This window comes from Temnothorax longispinosus, chromosome 9 (genome assembly GCF_030848805.1).
Source record: "Temnothorax longispinosus isolate EJ_2023e chromosome 9, Tlon_JGU_v1, whole genome shotgun sequence".
Taxonomy (NCBI): domain Eukaryota; kingdom Metazoa; phylum Arthropoda; class Insecta; order Hymenoptera; family Formicidae; genus Temnothorax; species Temnothorax longispinosus.
The window spans coordinates 4,753,183-4,767,703 of record NC_092366.1 but is presented as its reverse complement, the minus strand read 5'-3'; the positions used below and the strand labels follow the sequence as shown (position 1 = coordinate 4,767,703).

General features: G+C 39.9%; 3 protein-coding genes across 9 annotated transcripts in view; 1 reads left to right on the top strand and 2 right to left on the bottom strand.

The window, feature by feature from the left end:
- Nucleotides 1-1,931: 1,931 nt before the first annotated feature.
- LOC139819742 (terpene synthase-like) lies at nt 1,932-5,757 on the bottom strand. Its single transcript, XM_071789405.1, has 7 exons — nt 5,363-5,757; nt 4,891-5,045; nt 4,018-4,162; nt 3,565-3,685; nt 3,342-3,481; nt 2,789-2,891; nt 1,932-2,643 (listed from the first exon to the last, which is right to left on the bottom strand). The coding sequence occupies exons 1-7, from the start codon at nt 5,426-5,428 to the stop codon at nt 2,411-2,413; spliced, it is 963 nt and encodes a 320-aa protein (XP_071645506.1). The 5' UTR covers nt 5,429-5,757; the 3' UTR covers nt 1,932-2,410.
- Nucleotides 5,758-7,006: 1,249 nt separating this feature from the next.
- Nucleotides 7,007-13,407, top strand: Mvb12 (multivesicular body subunit 12-like Mvb12). The gene is made up of 8 exons (XM_071789403.1): nt 7,007-7,370; nt 10,789-10,931; nt 11,042-11,240; nt 11,342-11,486; nt 11,745-11,828; nt 11,901-12,240; nt 12,341-12,391; nt 12,463-13,407. Exons 2-8 carry the CDS (start codon nt 10,809-10,811, stop codon nt 12,496-12,498), a joined length of 978 nt encoding a protein of 325 aa, XP_071645504.1. The 5' UTR covers nt 7,007-7,370; nt 10,789-10,808; the 3' UTR covers nt 12,499-13,407.
- Nucleotides 11,140-14,521, bottom strand: part of LOC139819738 (uncharacterized) — a 36,001-nt gene continuing 32,619 nt past the window's right edge. For 6 of the 7 annotated variants that reach the window (XM_071789392.1, XM_071789391.1, XM_071789395.1 and 3 more), the window contains exon 5: nt 13,501-14,452. In XM_071789392.1, coding sequence (XP_071645493.1) covers nt 14,000-14,452 — 453 coding nt within the window. In that variant the 3' untranslated portion in view covers nt 13,501-13,999. Of the gene's footprint in view, nt 11,282-13,500; nt 14,453-14,521 lie in introns of those variants that run through there. The other variant, XR_011733804.1, reaches the window with a different exon arrangement.

The window sequence follows — 14,521 nt, the reverse complement described above, 5'->3', positions numbered from 1 at the left end:
TTTCGCGATTCATTTAGTTATCGTATTTCGAAGCTCCGAATTTGTCGTCCAACGCCGCCCGTCGGCATTCGCGGCTATACCTTTTTCTCGTTGTCTATAACAGTAATGCAGCAGCATTTAAAAACTTTTTAGTGTCTATATATTGTTCGAGAGAGCATGCCTCGCATTAAAGAATACGTTACAATGTTAAAATAAACGTATTTCTCGAGATATATCCGTGTCGTTTGTCGCATTTTAGAGCATTTACTTTTCCGCGGCGACAAGCACGAGCACTGCGATGCATTCGCAGTTTATTCATACATATATCATTTAAAAAAAGCAATTAATATAATTACATTACTAATTTAATAAACACATATTAATTTAATATTAAATTATTAATAAGTAATAGCGAAGAATGTATTATGCATTCGTTAAGACGTTTGGAAGATCATAAAAATTATGAAAAGAATTCTAGGTTATATGAGGAAAGCGAGAATTATTCCTCAGAAATAGCTCCTGTTACGCGGGAAGCATGTTGAGCGAGGAGGTTTTAGTAGAGGTATTCGAGCAGCGGCACGCCAACCCCTACTATTACCCATCGCCATTGGAACGGCGCGCCGGGCACGCGACGAGGATGCCCAGCCTACGGCCAATCAGAGCGCTGGCAGGTATGCATAGGAGGGGCAGTAGGCTCCCACGCTTTGACCAATAACAGCGTGATTACGAGGAGGCAATGTGGGGTGACAACACCCGCGCGACGCGGCGCACTCGGAATACCTACTGCCACCTCCTCGCTCATCATGCTTTGCTGATACATCAGGAGTAAATTTTGCGGTGCGAAACCACGGAAATTTACTCCTGATGTATCAGCAAAGCATGATGAGCAAGGAGGTGGCAGTAGGTATTCCGAGCGCGCCGCGCCGCGTGGATGTTGCTCCCCACATTGGTCGCGTTCAGCAAACCAAGCCGCTCAGTAGCGGTCGAACATGATTGGCTCTTACTTTTAGAACCAACCAATCGACGCAGAGTGTTGATAAGACGAACTCAACAGTTGTGTCTGCTGAACGCGTCCATTGCCTTCCTCTTAATCACGCTGTTATTGGTCAGAGCGTGGGAAAATATAACGACAATGAAACTATTAAGAATTAAAGCCAAAGCACCTCTTGTGTTGTACAAAAATCTGTGCTTCGGCCTTTACAGAATAGACCCACTAATGAGTTGTTTCTATACGCTTGAAAAGGACCGAAATCTGCGGTCAAAACGTAGTGTTTTATGATCAATAAAATTTGGCCAGTTGGGTCGAGCATATAATACCTTTACAAAAAAATATAACTTTACTTATGATCGCCATGTTGCACTAAACAGTAATGTCTCTTTTCTAATGTAAGAACAGAATAACTAATTTATACAAGTCTATGGGCTTATATTTTGTTTATGAGAGCGACGATGCACAACCAGTGTAGAGAGAGAGTGCAGACGGTAAAAAACTAGATCCAACAATTACGTGAAAAACCTGTTAGTCTATGTGGAGGAAGTCAACAATAGCAGATTTAATTATCCTAAAATTTTAATTGACCTTCAAACAAAATCAATTCTTTAAAAACGATCAGATTCCAAGAAACGAATGCACATGAAAAACCAAATTCCAAGATGAAATCATGTTAAATATAGTTTCAATAAAATTTCATCTTTTGTGAAAAACCTTAATTTTATGAAGATGTACAATTTCTGTTGTGTACATTTCTTCGCGCAATGAAAGATAATAACAAGTAATACAATTTACATTAATAGTAGAAGTTGAATAGTAGAAGTTAAACATATATAGTAAAAATTTCAATAGTTTTAGTCAAATTTCAAATCATGCGAGGCCGACAGACATTGATCAACTACGAAAATTCTTGAGAAACTTTTTTGGTCTTTTGGTTTTCTAAACGCCATTCTATTGTACAAATTATGCTTATACAAAAGATACCAATGCTTATTATCGACAAAATGTAAATGTCAGCGCTTTTACGGAACGTTCGTATGCCGGTATGAAATTAAATATTTCGTTAATTATCAGAAAATTTACTTACACTCTTGTAGCTATAACGTAAAGTGTCGTAAAGTTATAGTAATGCTTTCTAAAAAGGCCGATTGGCTTTTCGGGGCACTCGATTTAACAACTCATTGCGGGAATATCGGTATAAATCCAGAGTACAATAAAATTTTACAATTCTTTTTTCAAGAAAATCTCGTAACAAAATTTTATTACATATTTTTGATACATTTTTCTATTACCTTTTTTATATGATCATTCCTTGGCTGCTTGTATCATTAATATAATACTATCTTGTATAATATATTATAAAAAAAGCATGTATACATTTGATATTACGCTTTCGCTGTTTTTTTTTTTTTTTTAAATAAAACCTAAACAATCGTATATTTAAAACGTTCCAGTTAAAAGATCCTTAGGCGCTTCTTTAGTATCCCAATTCTTAAGCTCGTCCAGAATCTTCACTAAAAGCGGGTTACCACCTAAACGTTCAATTTCAGCCCTCGCGGTCGAATCCAGTTCCTCAAGCACGTTTCTTGTGTATTTAAAAGAACCGAATCTCTCCAATAATTTAATGCAATGACGTTTCACTTCGATATCCTTTGTCCGTTGTCGTAAAATATCTTTATCAAGCATTATTAAAGAAATATATAAACTTAATAAATTATAACAAAAGCTTTCGAAGTATATGGAGCAATTAATTAAAAAATTATGTTAATTGTAAAACATTTTTTACTAAGTGAAAATAACATTTGGTAAAAAGGATACTTATGATTTGTCTATCGTCAGGATTGCTCGTAAGCGCATGAATAATCGGAAAGCTGAATTTCCCCTCGGTCAAATCTTCACAATAACTTTTATTTTCAGTGTACTACGACAAAAATAAATTTAGTTACTTCAAAAGTTTATTAAATTAATAATAAACTAAGTATAGGCTCTCCTGAATAAATCAAATAAGGAATAGTGAGAGAGGCAATCGGAGCCACGAGCGGTAATTATTGCGCAATCAAACTGATTGCGCAACCACTCTAAAACGCTTGGCTCTAGAACACCGTGACCGCCGGGGCACGAAGCCCTCGGGGCACGCGCTCCGCCTAACCGAGTAAGTAAGGAAACGATGAAAGTGGTATTTCACCGGCGATGTTGCCATCTCCCACTTATGCTACACCTCTCATGTCTCCTTACAGTGCCAGACTAGAGTCAAGCTCTACAGGGTCTTCTTTCCCCGCTAATTTTTCCAAGCCCGTTCCCTTGGCAGTGGCTCCGATTGCCACTCTCACTATTCCTTATTTGATTTATTAAATTAAATATTATCGCTTACCTCACCGAGGCACAAGTTACAATAATCATCACGTATTTGAAAGTACAATCCTAAGGTAGCTATTAATGATGAAAAGTCTTCTTCACAAGTTGAGAACAGTTTCATCAATCTTACAGCCAAGTTGAAGAGTCCTCCGGTCTCTGCGAAATTAATTAATTTCAAATTTTTATTATAATAATGACTTCTACATATAAGAAATGTTTGTACAAGTATTAGCACGTACTTCTTATTGTCATGGTTTTGTAATCTTCCTCACTTGGACAGATGAAATTATCCCTCCAAAAAATATCCATTCCTTGACCTCTGTGAAGCTCCAGTAGTTGTTCCATATACACTGTCGTTGCCTGATAATAATAACATACTATTACATATTTTAATTTCTAATTTTATCAATGTTTAATTTCTAATTTAATTTCTAATTGTATTAATATAATATTATATATATAGATATATATAATATATATATATAATGTGTATTAAGTTACACATCTGAAATGACGTCTATAATGCTATTTGCAAAGTTGTTTATGTTCTTGGAATATGTTAATGTCCACTAAAAGTCTATGAGAAATGTTTATTTTTAATTTTGATTTATTACATGTAATCATTAGAATCATAATAAGTCAAATGCCAACCGTCTTTTTTCTTATAAAAAAGTGTGGCTAATGTAACATACCCCTGGATGTTGTAAATTAATGACTCTTTCCAACGCAATAAATAACACATAATTTGCAGCACTTAATGAACTAGCAATTCCATAAACTGAATGTGCAACAGGAATGCCTCTTCGCAAAATGGAATTATCTTGAATATCGTCAATCCTGCAAAAGGAAAAAAATTCATAATTAGTTCTTACAAAAATATTGGAATTTATATTAAGAATTCTAAATTAATATAATTACGGACTATACTTTGAAATATCTGTATTTGTACTTTATTTAATTGTCTTGAGAAAGAGATAAATTTATATAAATTCAGATTATACTTTATACTTTAAAGAGTTATACACTTTTCAAGATTTTTAACATATACATTATATTTTAAATAAATTAAAATAAAAATAATACACTTGTGATGCAAACACGTTAATATAAATATATGTTTATAAATTGTATAAATAAAGGTAATACGGAAAAAAAATTAGAATATCAACTAGAAGGAAAGAAGAGTAATGTGAGTTAAATTGTAAATACAATCACATGTAACAAACTTCCATATATCGATATATTTAAAAAAATGTACAGAATTCCTGTCTATATTAAAGTCTTTTTCAAGGGGTGTCATAATTATTACAAAAGACAAGATTTAGTATTACGGATAATCGTGTGAAAAAAAGGTATGTAAAGCAAAATATTATGCTGAAGCAATAAATTATCACACGCAAAAAGGCATATCTGCATATAAATGGCGTAAGACCGTTAGATCAATGAGCATCTTATGTAAATTTATATGGTGACTTTATATGATAGATGCTCATTGATTTAGCAGTCTTATATGCTATGCATAAGCAGCCTATTTTGTATGTAAAAGCCATAAAAGGCAAACTTACAGAATGCTCGAATTGTGAAGCATATTTACTATATCGTCGATCGCTTGGACTCTGTCGTCCGATATTTTTAGCCAGTAATTGAAGGCCTTTGCTAATTTCGCTCTTATCTGTTTTCCAGGTACCTGAAGAATGTATCTGATCGGTTCCAACAGTTTCTGCAACAATAAGTCCCACCTCTAAATGTCATCTAAATTCAATATTTAAAATCGACAAAATATCAGAAGGGTATTAACATGCAAAGAGACTGCCACTTAATATTTCAAGAATTTTTCAAATTTCTAATAATTTTTCGAAATCCCAGGAACTGTGCGTATCGAGAGTTCAGAGAGTACATAAAATAAAATACGTATGTACGTGAAAAATAAATAGCGCGCGCTTAAGCGCGCACATTTTCGCTCTCTGATAAAATTAAAAAAATTTATATATAAGAAATGTATAGACTATAACTATATAGATCGGCACGGAAACTAACCTCATCTTCCTGTCCATTGCCGCTCATGGAGTAATAAAAGGGGATGGTCTTATTGGCGTCCGTCATATCGCAACGAGCGGTGATGTCTCTCTTCCGGAGTACCAGGCGTGAATGAGATAACTGCTTCGATCAGTCAAAAATGCGGAAAACAAATTCGCGACGACGATTGACAGCCGGGCATAAATGTCAAGCGTGACGTTCGTACACGTTCGTACGACGTCTGGAGCTAGAGTGAGCTAGAGACAGGGAACTCAGTTCAAGGAGCAAGTGACGCAGGTGACGCAACTGATATTCGCACATGCGCGGTAAAAGCGAGCGCCAGCAGACATCTGTCAGAAACGGGATTCTGTAAAGGCCCCTGCACAATGAAAAATATAAGGATCGAACATGGAGCAGATATTATAGCGATTAGGACTAAAGAATCAGGAATAAAGCTGGACGCACGATGAAAAACATACAGTCAAGAGATTTTTAACCTATCGGAAGCCACACAGTATACGCTTTATTCCTGATTTTCTTATTCCTCATCGCTAATACCTGTTCCTTTTGTTCCTTATATTTTTGATTGTGCGGGGGCCTTAACTCCTCATGTGCTCATAACGACAGTTGCCCAGGTATATGTGATAAAACTATGTGATAAAAAAGCTGCGCAATGACAATATAACGATAACGATACTGCATATTAACGATGACTGACAGTATCGCACTACTTACCTAGTCCTCGGGGAGGATCCGAGTATCTTGTCATAATGAGGAACGAACCATCGGATTCTCATTAAAAAAAAGGAAGGAAATAAAAAAATAATAGCACGAATTCCTCTCTTTTTGAGATAAGATTTTGAAGAGAAGAATGAAAAGGACAGAAGACCGATTTCAAGATTTTCTTTCTGTTCAGTTTGCTTTCTTTATTCAGGTATTGCCGGCGACTCGCTCGGCCTATTTATAATCATGCCTTATATGAGCGATCGATAATATTCATATAAGTCTATCTAAATTAAAATTATATCTTAAAAGATTTCTTATCTAGTGAATAAAATAACTGGTGACATCTCGAGATCGTATTTGATTTAAGATTTTAAATATAGAATTATACTTATTAGACTATGAAAGTAACTTTTTTAATCAAACTCCGATTTAAGTTAATCGGCGATTAACTCGTCAAGCGATTCCTGCAATATATTTCAACATTGACAGGCTTATCCCTATTTTTGTTGTTTGCGCGAGAAGAGATTAAATTAGGGACAGCAAACTGCACACTGCACAGTTTAAGAAATTTTGCCATAAGTAAACGCTGTTGCCAATTTAAATAATCGCCGATTATCGCCTGTGGCTATATTCAAGAGAGTAGTAACAACATGGCGCGGCCAATCAGATTGATCATCAAGCGTCAAAAGCTCTTTTCCCTCCGTCCTTTCTGCAACTCAGGCACGTACGATTATGGAATTTTTCAAAACAGATTCGAAATAAGAATTACTCCGTCTTCCCTAAAAAGCACGATAGAAATCTAAAAAAATAATTAAACAACTTCGATCCATCTCGGAAAGTTCCGGTAATACGTGTCCTCTGAAAACGCATTCTCGTATCCCCATCGGTTTACTTTCTCACTTCATGACAGAGGCACGTGGACGCATGCGCGCGTCGAGGGCGACGCGTCCCGGAGCGGAGCGCGGTGCCGGAGTTCGGTGGCCCCGTCGGCGCTCGGAGCGTTTTCGGGCAGTTTCGCAAGCCGCGTTCGTCGCCGCGGACGACGGTGGAGAGCACGACCCGTCCCGTCGTCGACCAACGTCAGCCCGTCTCGTCTCTCGCTCCTCGCTCCGAAATATGAGCGCCGGTGACAGAAGCCGCGCTCTCGCGTCGTGTCGTCGTCGTCGTCGTGGCTGCGTCAGCGTCGCGGAGCGCGCGATCGTGTGAGGAAGAACCGAAGAAGAAGAGAAAGAAGAGCAGGCGGAGCCGCGGTGAGGAAGGTGGACAACGTCGCAGGCGCGGCGTCGCGGAGTCACGAGAGAAGGTCAGCCTCTATCGAGCGCCTCGAGAGGCGACGGTCGCCTCCGCGCGCGTCCGATGACACGTCCGATGTAATTTCGCGAACGGCGGGGGGGAAGAGGGGGACAGACCTGACCTCCACGCACATACGCACGTCGGGTCTGCCCGTCCGTCCGTCCGTTCGTTCGTTTCGTCTTCCTATCGACCTCCCTCTTCCTCGAGAGCACGTTCCTCGAACGGCGACGCCGGTTCCCGGTTCCCCACGGGCTCTCTTGATCTCTTCCCCCTCGCCCTCCTCCCCCTCACCGTTTGCGTCGCACTTTAGAACCTATTATTTATCTGTTGCTCCAACTCGGTATCACCCGGTACCCGCTATCGCTATCGCGCCGACGGCCGAGCGATGTTATGACGCACTCCGATCTTAAAGCTGTGTGTTAGTCTTCAACGACAAGTCATCGCTAAGAGACTACAGCGTAAACACGAGCATATATTATTCATTCTCCGAATTTAGCACCGTGTGCCGCCGCTGTCCCCGCCGCCGCGCGCCGGGCCGGCGGTCCTCGTCGCACAGCGGAATCCTTTGTGCGAGAGAACAACGGATTCTCTCGCCTCCGAATAATTCGCGGAGTGTTCTAACGACTCGAGGATGAGTATAGTTACGCGGGTTTTCCGATTGTCATCGTCCCGCGCAAGGCCGATCTCGTGGCTTCTCTTTCTCTCGCTCTCTTTCTCTTTTTTTTTCCCCTGCTTCGTTGCGACAGCACGATTGACCTCCACGTTCCTGACGGAGCGGGTTTTTACCAGTTCTACTGTTCTACTTGCGTGTTTTCCGACGCAACGTCGCGGTCGCCTCTTGCGTCTCTTTAAAATTCGCCGAGGCCCGAGATCCGGCTCGCAAAAGTTGGCCGACACCGGATATACGTCGGCCGAGACAGCTGAGCGACGGCCGTCGGAAAGTCAGACAGCCTCCTGTCGAGAGACTCCTCGCGCTCGGATTTCCCCTGATGACGAAATGATCTTTTGCAAAACGATGCAGTGCCCGCATCGATTCTCGACGGCGCGGGTGAGAACGGGACCGTCGGGAGCGAGAGAGATTCATTATCAGTCGCGCGTCTTACGCTTATTTCTACCATTTTTGTTTAATTCTGAAAAATTAGAAGAAGATAAAAAGTAAGTTAAATCGAGATTTAAAGTTAATCTACGTTGGTAGAAATAAACATTAATACTTAAACGCGCAATTTTTCGTGGCACTCTTGAGTATTTTTTAAATAAATAATTCGCACATCTCTGACTTTTAATTGGTAGACTCTGATATCCAGTATTATTAGTCTTCTACTTCAATTTAAATTAATATGTCTGCTTAAAGAATTCTGAAAAGATATTTAAAAATTGAATTTAATTCTAATTTGAATCCTTTACGGATGGGAAAGAATGGATATAAATGGTTTCGCTTTGATATATACTTTTCATGTTTATAGATCTTCTGCTAAAAACCGCAGAAACTCTATAATACGCGCGAACTTTAACATTTATTGTTAGCTTTACGTTGCAAATCATTCGGCAATAATGAATGTTCAATGTAACGACTCCAAAATAATAATCATCTATATATACTAAATTAAACCGTAGTGAGAAAGAGGCCAAAAGAGAATACGCAATTTTTTTTGTAGCATTCTAAGTATTTTTTCAATAAAAAATCCCTTTCCATTCAGAAGGGACTGAAAAGGCCCTTAGATGTGCAAAGCCACGCGTTTTCAGTTCGAACTTCATAAGGGAAAGTACATACGGAGCGTCGAAAAGTCTCTTTGCATATATGTAAAGCTGCGTACTTAAAAGTTAACACTTTGAATGTCAATCACTTATATCTGGGTGAACGCGTAAACTCCCCGTCATTCATTTGTGAGTGACGATCTTATTTACCCGATCAAGAATTATTTCACTTAATATTTAATTTAAAAAATGATATCAATTTTATCGAGACATTCAAGAAGCCAATAAATATTAAAATATTAGAAGAATAAAATATTAAAATAATATACAGTAGACCTCCGTACACGGGAATGCGTTCTATTTATAAAACATGTGAGAATTTATTGTAAAAAGATGTAAAATAAATATTAAAGAAGCAGTAAAATATTTTACTTAAAAAAAAAACAAATAAGTATTAAAATTTTTTCTCATCGTGTTATACACGAATCTACGCGTTATTTGAACCCACGTTATACAGGGATCTACTGTACGAGGTTTATTAAGTTCAATGCCGAAATCAGCTTGGCACTCGTTCGAAGTGTCGGAGATTCGAGACCACCCGTTGACGTTCGCGACTACTAACGCGACGGCACATGCACATTCCTCCGCGAACGCATGCCGCCGCGCCGTCCCACTTTACGTTCCTCCTTTCCTCGTTTCGTCTTCCCGCTTGGTTCAACCCCGCCCGCTGTCAATCCGTCACTCGTATCGCCGCTCTCGTTACTCCGGTTAATAGGATTTCGAGTCGAGGATGAATGAATGACTCTCTCTCTCCCTCTCTCTCTCCGGCGCGGCACAATCGAACGCGAGCTCGCTATTTCAGAATATTAATTACTACCGCGCTAATTAACGCGATAACGCGGAGACCGTAAGGATGTCTCCGCTTGAAAAGCGTTGAGAGTTCAAATAAATGATTAATTATAGCTAAAGAGATTCTCGATATTAAAACTGTAACTAACTAAATCGATTTGTAGGTTTCATTAAATTATTAATTAAATATTGACGTAAACTCGCGCGCTAATAATTCTCTCATAGCTCACTTTTCCGTCTTACTCGTCGAGGATAATTCATTTTCGGAATTCGTTATACGCGCGCCGAGTCGAGGAACCCGAGTACATCGCACCGAGGGATTCGATCGGCGCTCTCGCTACGTCGCGTCGGGTTAAACGGGAGTTTCATAGTCGATCGCCTTCGCGCCTCGGAAAGCCTCGTGGAGCGGAGAATGTCGGTCACGTTTGATATTTTTGGAACGATCGGCGTTTCTACGATACGTCGGAGTTACGGCGCGATTACCGCCGGCGGGGGGTTTTTTTTTTCGATCGCCTCGTTATCTCGTGCGACGATAAAAGCCGCGATTGTATCTAATCTCTCGCGTTAACAGCGTGAATTTCCTTCGCGACGGCCGTCGGACAATGACCACTTTAATGACAATAACGAGGATTATCAGTAACAATCCACCCGTTCCTTTAATGCGACTTACTCGCGATGCGTTCGCAGACGCAGGATGCGACGTTTAATAGTACGCAAATGTGTATTCGCCAGTGCTTAGTACTTAACGTTTGCTTATTTAATATATTTAATATTTGCAAATATATTATATACTTATTACATTGCTATATTTTACTATACACTCATATCGGACCCAAACATTTCCGTTAAAAATTCATCGCTAATCGGGGAACGAATGTAATTAGGTATCCGGGACTGCAGCGAGATGTCAAAGAAGACCTGCAAGATGTTGGTCCATCAAGTGTCGGCCGTACTCCCGGATGACAGGCCAATAACTGCCATTAGCGTTGTGGAAGACTTAGACAAGTGTCCACCGAACTTCACAGTGGTACGGCGCTAATATTATATTCTCAGCTTGCTTATTTAATATATATATATATATATATATATATATCTCGTCGCGGTGGTCGGAGGTAATCGGTATGCGGTCTCGTTAAGGTATCGAGAACCTACGATCAGGACACCGACGCTGATCTGTGGAGGGAGAGCGGACTGTTCATCAAGAAGAAGGGTAGATATATCTGCTTCTCGAAGACTGAGGGCCAGCCTGACTGCGTGGTCGAGGATATCGTGGTGATTAACGAGCGAGACACTCCGCCAGAAGGGTACAGCATGATCTCCTACACCGTGGACTCGAGTGAGCCTTCTCTCCGTTTGCGACTAACAATGCCTGCATGCCTACGGATAAACAAGTTTGCAAGTCTTTACTTTAAATGAATCGCGGTGAAATTCTTGCAGGGCAGAAGGCGTGGCGAAAGAAACAGGTGTGCTACAAAATTAGGAATAAGGACCTGTGCGCGAGAGCGGTCACGGATATAATAATATGCAGCAGGATAATCCACAAGGACTCCAAACTGGCTCCTGTCGGATTTTCCGCCGCTGGGTATGCAAACGCCGATTTAACTCGACTCTTTTAATTAGACCGACCATTAGTTGGCTTTATGAATCCTCTATCTGTATTTTTATAGTAGCACAATGGAAAGTAAACGCGATAACAAACGGTCCAGTAATACAGTAATTACAAGATATAAATATAGATAAGTACGGAATGACTATATCTACCGGAAATATGTGAGGTGCAAAGAGAATGCGATATTTTGATATCGCGATATCTGCTGTATCTTATCTATTTTTCTTTCAGTGTCATAAATGGTGTTCGTGTGTGCTACAAGACGGTCGATATCACAAATGCGAATTCGGATTCGCAGTCGTACGTTAATATAGAGTAAGTTTCAGCGCATCGGGCAAGGTGTATCGACTTTATGCTATAAATATACGTATTTTATGATATTTCCAGCTTACTGCAGAGCCCTTCCCCGAATCCGTCAAATGGAACCTTTCACAGGCCAGTCCCTGAAAGGCCCCCGAAACCAAAGTTCTCACCAAAACCACCGGCCAACGGGATTTACCCGCAAATCGCAGCTAACAAGGACGACGAGCCCGATCGAGATTACGAGGTCCTGAGTCCTAACGCGAGGATCAGGCCCACGAGGCCCGCGCCCCAACCGCCTATGTCTACACCATTGGCCGTCACATCCACGCCCATTTACGGTACACTTCCGGGATCGTCCGATCTCGACGGAGTTCCGTTTGCGCTTAATCCTCGTCTTACTACTAATCATCAAGATTCTGCTAGTGTAAGTATAGTAATTTCAAGCTAGCTTACGTAAAACAAGGTGCGAGTGACACACATTAATTTTTTACAACCTAACGATATCTTATTTCTCATCTCGACAGAATAAACTTCCTGTTATCAAGGTGTGGACGCAAAAGGACTTGGATAGAGAGGTATACCTCTTTTTCATTGTTTTTTGACCAATTTTTCTTGTGATAGATAACTGACACAAGTTCTGTTGCAGTTCTTTTATGACTTTCGTGCGGAAAGAGAAACTTGAAAGGCGACGGCGTGCCAAAACTTCCAATTCGAGTTCCCGAGCGATTTCTTTTCGTCGTAGTCGTTCGTATCCGATATAATGCTAGCCAACAAGCGTATAAATGGAGTGCCTGAACGAGTGATTTATACTAACCCGCGAGAGAATGAAGCCTGCATGACGCTTAAAATGGGGATTGTGTAATGTTCAAGAAGGAATAAGATAAAAGAACTAATTCGATGTACGCGTTTCTTCTTTCACGCCCCACATTTAAATTTTGATACTGGTGATAACGTTGTCATATTTTTATAGACTTGCGTTATTTTTTGATAGATAGTAGAGATTGTATATGTAAAATATATGTACACACAATTGTATTATAATGTGAGATCTTTTGCGCATCTTAATATCGCATATCAACGCTTCTAAACACGCGAACGAACGCATAATACTGTTGAGAGTGGCATCACAGTCTCGCTGCACATTTAGTGCTTAACGCGGCAGTCCAAATGCGTGACGAGAGTGCAAAGCCACTTAATTTTATTGTTTCTACTGCCCTTTTATTTCTTTTTTGACACAATAGTTTCTTTTTTTATAATTTTCCTTCAAAGTGCTGCTTTTCTTTCTTTACCTGCAATAAAGTATTATTATATCTTTTTTGTTTATATATACTCATCTATGATCTGTAATCATGTTTGAAAGTATATGACTGTATATATAGCACGTATACTGAAAAAAATCTAATTGTTCGATATCAACGGAACACGACGTTCAATCTTAATCTTCCATTTGAATTTTCCGTTCTATTCGTCGTTAAATTCGTACCTTACATAAGTTTCCGTTTTATCGCACACAAGTGTACGTGAATGTAATTTAAGATAGAAACTTGTATGTTATAACAATAATTTAATAAAAGATGACGGTCGAAAACCACTAGATATCGTATCATTCATTAAATGACTAAGGTAATGAAAGATCATAGATTTCTTTCTCTCTCAATAACGCTTTATAAATTAAAATATACCAAAAGTTGAGACAAGTTATATTTTTTACATATGTATCATATAAAGACTAATAAATAATTTCACAGCAGGAATAGTTAGATCAACATTTTATAAACACCTCACCGAGGAAGGATTAAATAAATTAACCACTGGAAGTGCAACTTCAAAATCTAGCGACTCATGTATCTTTTATAGGCATACGAAAAATAATGTAATTTATATGTGTATATAAATGTTAATTACTCACACATTAGCATCATAACGTACTAAGGAAACGAGGTTGCGTTTTTCTGTTCGTATCTTCGTTAAGAATTCCCTCGATCAATACTGTATACAACAATTCCATTTGCACTTTAAGAGTGAGAGTCACTCGCTGCGTCACGAAAACAGCGACTAAAGATCTTCAATTAATCAGCGAATAAAAGCGATCAAAATCTTCTGTAATGCGCCTTTATCGGTGAGTTGTCGGCCGACACAGCGGAGCGAAAGATATTTTTAGTCGGCAGAAAACTGGCCAATCGTCAGACGAACGGTCCAGTCCAGTGCCTGACGTGCGTCGTCATATTGCCGGCTGGAGTCGCCTGTACCCCATGCCTCTCCAGCACCGCCGTGGCCTTGATCCTGCTCTTGTACTTCACGTCCTTCGGCTTCAGCATGCTCTTGTGATTGCTCAGCAATCTCGAGGGTGTAAGGATCGACTTGTTACTGAGGCCGGTCGCCTCCAGAAAGTGATCGTATCCGCTGCTTCCAACTTCACCGTTGCTGCTGCTGCTGCTGCTGCTGCTACTGGTACCGTTGCCGACAGCAGGAACATTGTTGTTGTCTTTGGCAATGCTGTTCTCGGTCTGGCCGGCATTGTTGAGCCGCGCGTGACCAAGTCTCTCGGATCCGTCACCCTCAGGTCGATCGGGATCGTCCGACAGATCGCACTCGTCCAGATTAAACTCCTCGAAGTTCTGTCGGATATCGAATTCCTGCGGTGAGAGAAAAAATTCATTTTTTTTTTAATTATACAGCTTTCTCGAAATATTCTAGTTTCGATA